Source organism: Netta rufina (assembly GCF_964035555.1).
Source record: "Netta rufina genome assembly, chromosome: 21".
NCBI lineage: Eukaryota > Metazoa > Chordata > Aves > Anseriformes > Anatidae > Netta > Netta rufina.
This window is the reverse complement of record NC_140145.1, coordinates 11,491,975-11,498,916: the sequence shown is the minus strand read 5'-3', so window position 1 is coordinate 11,498,916 and position 6,942 is coordinate 11,491,975. Positions and strand designations below refer to the sequence as shown.

Genomic DNA, 6,942 nt, shown 5'->3' with positions numbered 1-6,942 from the left:
GCCACCGCCCCCAGCTCCCGGCGGGCCCCGCGGACACCGCGCGCTGCGGCCGTGGCAGCCGGGGCCGGGAGGGGCCGGGAGGGGCCGGGAGGGGGGGCCCGGCGGGGCCATGGCGCAGGCGGCGCTGGGCGCGGCGGGGCTGCACTTCGACGAGCTGAACAAGCTGCGCGTGCTGCAGCCCGAGGTGGCGCAGCAGACGGCGCAGCTCCGCGAGGAGTGCAAGGCCTTCGTGGACAGTAAGTGCCCCCCAACCCCCCCCAAACCCCTGTGGCGCCGCGCTCCCCTCACGGCCCTGCCCTGTCCCCCGGCAGGGATCGCCGAGTTCCAGAAGACGGTGGGCGGCCTGATCGAGCTGGTGGACCAGCTGGCCAAGGCTGCGGAAAGCGAGAAGATGAAGGTGAGCACAGGAAGGCACCGGGCGGGCACCGCGGCACGGCCCCGAGCAGCCCCGCTGCTGCTGCTCCCCTGTACCCAGATTGCTTCGTGCTGTATTTCTACGTGGCACCAAGCGGTATCTCTTTCCTCGTGTTACTGTGGAAGCAGAAATGAGGTCTCCAATGCCTCTTTCTGCCCAACCACTACAGGGACTGCTTGCCTGCTCTGCCAGTATTTATCATTATGATGCCCCCTTTTTTGCTAGCGTGGCTGAAACGCTTCAAAATTAACCTGCTGGTAGTGAAAGGGGTTAAAAAAAATATCTGTGTACAACAGCATCACTGAACGTCTGTTTTGACAGGCCATTGGCGCACGAAATTTGCTGAAGTCTATAGCAAAGCAGCGAGAAGCTCAGGAGCAGCAACTTCAGGCTCTAATAGCTGAGAAAAAGATGCAGTTGGAAAGGTGAGTTTTCTATTAAATACTTCTTAGGCATTGATTTAATGGCTTGAAAAGAAAGCAGTGTAATATATGAGAAATGGCTCAGTTCCACAGACTGGAAAGTTGCTCTTGCTGTCTGTGTTTGGCTGCAGGACACTGTCTGAAAAGGGCCTGTCTGCAGCTAAGGTGCGTCCTGCACAGAGCACACACGGAACGAAGCAGGGCTGTTTGGTGAACAGAAGGCCCTGACTGCCACTTACTGAGAGTTCACTTCTAATTGATTTGTACAGCTAAAAGAATAAAGGTGGCCTGAGCTCACGAAGAAATGAATAAAAGTAACAGAGTGCCACGTGTCTGACTTCTAAAGACAGCTTAGAACTGCAAAGTCTTAATTCATGCTACCATTGCTTTAACGATGACTTATATGCCCAGCCTAAGCTTCCTTTACCTCAGACAAATGAGCGTTGTGCTAAACCATCAGCTGGTAACCTTTTATATTCTCTTTCAGGTACCGAATAGAGTATGAGACTCTGTGTAAGATTGAAGCAGACCAGAATGAATTCATTGACCAATTCATTTTTCAGAAATAGAAGATTTTAAGATTAAAAAACAAACAAACAAAAAAAAACCACCTAATTTGGAGCATTCCAGAATCCTGGGAATTTCAAAAATATGCAATTTTTCACTGTGTATGAATGAATAGATGGTTTGTACAAATGAAAGTGTCTTTTAACACAGTGTGAAATACACTAAAAGTGGCAATAAGGAGGGCTTTCTAACAGATGTAAAGACTGTTCTGTCCTTTAATTTTTATAAAAATTTTTGTACAGTTAATATTTCAAATTATAGTTGAATTAATACTACTTCTACTGTTCCTATGTTAATATCTCACTTTCTGAAGTGTACAGCTCTTTCAAAGAAATTGAGAAATAAATTATTGTTTTTGGACTTTCTGGGTATACCAGAATTAGTTGTTCCTGCTGTGTTATTTCTGAGCTGAACAGTTTACAACTCCCTGGATATTCATTGTGAAGAATTTCCTATATGTAGAAATTTCCATGTTTATAACAACACACAACAGAGAGAAACAGCAGTAACTTTTACCTGTATTGACCAGATTATTTTTCTATCTAGTTAGTTTGTTTGTTTTTCTTAGACATAACAGAAGTGATCTATTACAGATACACAAAAAGTAATTAGAAAATATAGCAGAATTTTAGATTAAACTCTCTGAAACTCATCCGTGCAGGTAGCGATATTAGAGTAGAATATTTTCATGAGCATTTCAACTATAGAACTTCAAACTGTTGAGCCAAACCCTTCTAAGTGTATATTGGCACCAGGAGCATGTAAAAATCTAAATATGAATGTGACATTTAAAAACTGAATGCCCGTGATTTAAATGTGATCTAAAATCAAGCCTCATGTTGAAGTGCCAATAGATGCATTTTGTATCTCGTCTTTAGGCAACCAACTATGGAAATGTTGCCTTCCTCAAACTTTGTGGAGGGTTTAAATTATACACCAGTAAAGTCCTGAAATACATAAATACAGTCCTGAATAAAAGTCCTGAAATACAACCAAAAAGCCTGCTCAGTGACCTATATTTTTTGCATGAGTCTCCAAATGTCACTTATAGATCTGATTGAGAACTTAAATAAAACCCAAGTTTCCTTTAGTCATTTCCTTGGGAAGATTAAAGGCAATGTGGATGCGTTTAGTTATTTCCATACTAGAAGTGATTTCACAGAAGACAAAAGTTTACAAATCCTTGTTTACAATTACTGAAGTACTTGAAAATCCTCTAGGAAGAAATATGCCTCATTGTCAAACAAAATTAATTTTAATTCAGAAATCCAGATTTTGGCACATTATCGCTGGCCAGACGTTTGCAATTAATCAAAATTACAGCAGAGGAAGAGAAGGTGAAATTTTAAATGAAGGGATGAGAAAGGTAAGGATTATTACATGATTTGAAATGCTTCAAAAGTTGCAGAGAAAAAGATTATAGCTTTGCAAATTTTTATGTAATCAGTTACGGATTTTGTAGGATATGTTCTTAGAAGACAGATTTCTTACTGAAGTCCTCTTGGAAAAAGGCAAGTTGAAAGAAAAGTGTCAGCTGCAGTTTCCACCCCCCACATGTCCCCATCACACGGTTACACATCAAATGGTTAAAAGTTCGTTTTCCCAATACAAAAGTACCGCACAAAATCGATACTGGGAGCAGAGCTGCTGGGTCCCTTAAGCTATGCACAGCCCAGGCACCACAAGGAGCTGCCAGTTCAGGCTTCTGCCAAAGCTGCTCCTGATTAAAGGAGAGCTGTAAACTCAAGCCAATTCGAACTTTTCTTGCGGGAGCCTGACGCTCTGGTGAGAGGCGTTGCACTGACAACACGAGACAGGTGTTCGTCCCAGAGGACTAGGGGCTGAATCAAAACAAGTATGAATGTTGTGCATCCAACTTTTACAGCAGACTACTTCCTCTTCCTTTTCTCCACTTGGTTGTACTGGGGGCTGTACAGCATGGTGAAAAGAATCAGAAGTGGTATCAGCAAGTAAGGGATGTATATAGATAGCAGAATTAGGCGTTCCTGTTGTGTCCGAGGACCCAAATGCTCAGACTTTGAGAAATCATGAAAAAGGATGTGAGCAAGGATAGCAACCAAAGATGTAGCTACATGTGTGGAGTATATAATTGCAGGAGTCCTTATCCATTTGCAACCACCTGTATGGAAGCAAAAAAGAAAACTATTTAAAAGTTTTGAAACAAGCTGAATTTGGTGACTTCAAAATCAGCAGTATTATCTGTATCTATCACAGGACAACCATAAGCCACACCAAAAATGTACTAGAAAATAAGTACTAGTAGCAACCCAGAGAAATAATTAAAGCTTTCATGACTAAAATTTCACATGCTCATTCTAAATTTCCACACAGTTAGAAGTGGTGAGTAGAAGCACGATCCAGAGCTTCGCTGACATTGGTAACTTGCCAGATGTTAATTGTCAATGCTGGTTTCACATAAGTGACTGCTGCTGGAAAGGGTCTGTAGTCTATAGTATTTATTTCTGACAGGGCTTCTTCTACTCTTTCTCAGATGAAACTTGCCATGAAAATAGCACTCCATGGGTTATGTCCCTATAATCACTTAAGACTGATAAAACTGTGTCTGCAGCCAAAAAGCACTACGCATAAATGCTGCACAGGACATTTTCTTACACTTTTATACCAACCTTTTATGAAGGCGTACGCTGCAATGGGAAAGAAAGGCATTTGTAGGAAGGCTTCACAATACATAAACGCCTTAAACCACTCTGGGGGCTGCATCATCATGGGATCTCGAAAGGTGACTGCATACCACTCTAACAACTCCGTCAGCTTAAGAAAAAAGAACAAAGCTGCAGATTAATACACTGAGTATCAATGGCACAAGGAGAAAAATAGTTTTTGGAAAGCAATCGGCACAATTTCCTACCAAAACAAGACCAAAATCACAACAAAGCTGCACGTTGGCATCAGCAGATAGGAACGAACTCTCGCCTCCTTCCTGCCCCTGGCAGTGCCCATCCAGGGGGCTCAGCACCTCCCCAGGGGTGGCCGGGGGCAGCTGCCCCAGCCGGGCCCCCAGCGCCTGGCAGCGTGCGGGGCTGGCAGCTCACTGCGCTGCCCCAGTCTGATGGAGGCATCGGGGCTTGGGGAGCTGCGGTTAGTTTCCATGACAGAAACGTAAGCTCCAGCACGGCTTTAAGTTGGACTTTGAACAGAGAGATACGTATTGAGGTTTGCTGGTTAACTATTAATTAGAAATGGTTTCTCTAATGAAGTAATTGTACAGAATGGCAAAAATCAAATGCTCTAAATGTGAAGCTAGTGGGAAGGTACCGGACTCATCCTGATAGCACGGGTCACACCATTCATCTTCTATTCATCTACCATTTTAATTGCCTTCCACAACGTTATTCAAAACCCAGCAACGTAGAAATTTTTACTAATCAACGTGGCTGTCGGCCTGCCTGCTCCCACGTGGCAGTGACAGTTCCCCTCGTGTTTCCAGCAGGCCGCTGCGAGACCAGAGCTCGGCAGCCCCCAGTGCCGGGTGACAGGAGCCCAGCAGCCCCGGCGACGGGTGCCCAGATTCAGCAGCACCAAATGACCGGACCCAGCAGCTCCCAGTGCCGGGTGACAGGAGCCCAGCAGCCCCAGTGCCGTGCTCCCAGCAGTGCTGGCAGTGCCACAGGTATGTTCCACGCGGGCAGATCGTGCTGGGCCGCTTTGCTTCCCTGCACTGCGAGACGCGCAGCCCATGTCCCCCATGCAGCAGGAGGGCCACTGCCCGGCCATGGATTTTTCGGGGGCTTTTCTTGCCTGAGCTCCTCGCTGGAGGCGTTCGCACTGGCAGGAGCAGCCTGCACTGCACACTAACCAGCTGCTGAGCGTCCCGGTGAACTGCGCTAGTTCTAGTCCCTAGGCGGGTGGCTGCAGGCAGAACCCAAATCCCAGCACAGCCTGCACAGCACAGCACAGCCACGGGAGCGCTGCTGGACAAACCCCGCGCTTCCCCCCAGCACCCCAACACACATTCAGCCCCCCCTCCCCGCCCAGGACCCCCGGGCCCGACTCACGCTGCGCGGGTAGAGGCCGTCGGCGGGCAGCAGCGGCTGCAGGTCGATGAGCAGCGAGATGGGGATGTGCGACACGAAGTAGAGCGCGAACAGCCGCTCCGCGCACCGCCACCACCCGGCCATCGCCGCACGGACCCGCCCCGGCACGGCCCGCGGCGGAAGCGGCGAGAGGAGGCCGGGAGGAGGCCGGGGGGGGGCGGAAGCAGCCGAGCCCCGCGGGCTGAGGGATGGAGCCCCCCCCGCTGCTGGAGGCGGCCCCCTGAGCGCTGCCCGGGGCTCGCTTGGTGGTGCTGTGGCAGGGGGCACCGCCGGGCTGCGGCCGTCCTCACGGGGCGCAGGGCTGGGAGGTGCCCGTGCAGCTCACGCAGCTCCTGCCCGCAGCCCCGCACTCCCAGTGATGAATGCCACAAATGGCTCTACTCGCTCCCAAGCTGGATTGCAGAAGTACGCAATTTTCCCATGAAATTATAATTTTTAAAAATTCTTCTGTCAGGTATAAAGAAGTAGGTACTCTGTTACCGAAACAAATAAAGCATAAACAACATTATTAGAAAAATCGCTAGCCAGTAACCATTAACACTGTCTGTTCGGTCTGGTAAGCATTCATAGCCTCGTGGTAGCGCAAACAGCAAGTCCCAAAATTGTCTTTGGCAGAAGCAGCTCTTAAGAGCTCTCACTTTCATTGTTATCAGCTTACATTAAAAATGTAAAATGCAGTAGAGGCTACTGAAAACATTAGCATAGCTTTTTTGTTGTTGTTGGTAGCTACGTGCACACAATTTTACTAACACATTTGTGCCAATTGTGCCAGTTTTAAACTACTCATTCTGCACGGTGCCTTGCCCACATTCATACCAAGACACCCTGGAAGGTAAATGTTCAAAAAGACATCTTACTCTTAATACATTTAAGAACAAAATTAACTCATGAGCCTCTAGCGATGAGCTCAAAAAAATACACTGATGAACAAAGTAAACTTCACTAATTATACCATTTATGCACTCATACCCTAACAAAACTGTGTGTCAAAATGCAAAGACCCAGCTGTATGTACCTTTGTTTCCTAGTCTTTTGCTGAAGGAGAATCTAACAAACAGAATAAAAAATGGCAGTGAATGAACAAAAACTAGTTCAGCAATTGACAGCCATGAAGCAATAATGACACCAGCATCACCAGTTCTAAAACATGTTAAAACTTATCTCGTAAGCGTATGAAGACTTGGAAGAAGAGGCATGTACCTGAGTCCCGGTATCTGTGGCACCCCTGGGAAGGCAGACCGTGCTAAGAAGGCTTATCCTCTTTGTGTCACTTCAGTTCTTATGAGGTCTTGAGGCTTTAACTACACAGTTCAATTTGTTTAAACAAGTCATACACATAAAACATGAACATTTTTATTCATATTGTTGCAACACCACTGCATGTTGGATTGTTTCCATTTCGAGTATAGAAAAGATAAAAGCATTTGCACTGTAAAAAAATGTCACAAACTTTGCAAATAGA

General features: G+C 46.5%; 2 protein-coding genes across 2 annotated transcripts; one reads left to right on the top strand and one right to left on the bottom strand.

The window, feature by feature from the left end:
• Positions 1–11: 11 nt before the first annotated feature.
• Positions 12–1,764, top strand: IFT20 (intraflagellar transport 20). Its single transcript, XM_084299461.1, has 4 exons — positions 12–236; positions 312–397; positions 737–840; positions 1,325–1,764. The coding sequence occupies exons 1-4, from the start codon at positions 110–112 to the stop codon at positions 1,404–1,406; spliced, it is 399 nt and encodes a 132-aa protein (XP_084155587.1). The 5' UTR covers positions 12–109; the 3' UTR covers positions 1,407–1,764.
• Positions 1,765–2,572: 808 nt separating this feature from the next.
• TMEM97 (transmembrane protein 97) lies at positions 2,573–5,575 on the bottom strand. The gene is made up of 3 exons (XM_084299361.1): positions 5,442–5,575; positions 4,053–4,197; positions 2,573–3,544 (listed from the first exon to the last, which is right to left on the bottom strand). The coding sequence occupies exons 1-3, from the start codon at positions 5,562–5,564 to the stop codon at positions 3,294–3,296; spliced, it is 519 nt and encodes a 172-aa protein (XP_084155487.1). The 5' UTR covers positions 5,565–5,575; the 3' UTR covers positions 2,573–3,293.
• Between the last annotated feature and the right edge of the window lie 1,367 nt (positions 5,576–6,942).

Excerpts from the sequence above, each read along its gene's own strand:
- IFT20 (XM_084299461.1), top strand. The coding sequence starts at position 110 with ATGGCGCAGGCGGCGCTGGGCGCGGCGGGGCTGCACTTCGACGAGCTG. Across the intron at positions 237-311 it reads GTGCAAGGCCTTCGTGGACA|GGATCGCCGAGTTCCAGAAG; the intron begins GTAAGTGCCCCC and ends GTCCCCCGGCAG. Across the intron at positions 841-1,324 it reads AAAAAGATGCAGTTGGAAAG|GTACCGAATAGAGTATGAGA; the intron begins GTGAGTTTTCTA and ends ATTCTCTTTCAG.
- TMEM97 (XM_084299361.1), bottom strand. The coding sequence starts at position 5,564 with ATGGCCGGGTGGTGGCGGTGCGCGGAGCGGCTGTTCGCGCTCTACTTC. Across the intron at positions 4,198-5,441 it reads ACGGCCTCTACCCGCGCAGC|CTGACGGAGTTGTTAGAGTG; the intron begins GTGAGTCGGGCC and ends TTTTTTCTTAAG. Across the intron at positions 3,545-4,052 it reads AGCGTACGCCTTCATAAAAG|GTGGTTGCAAATGGATAAGG; the intron begins GTTGGTATAAAA and ends GCTTCCATACAG.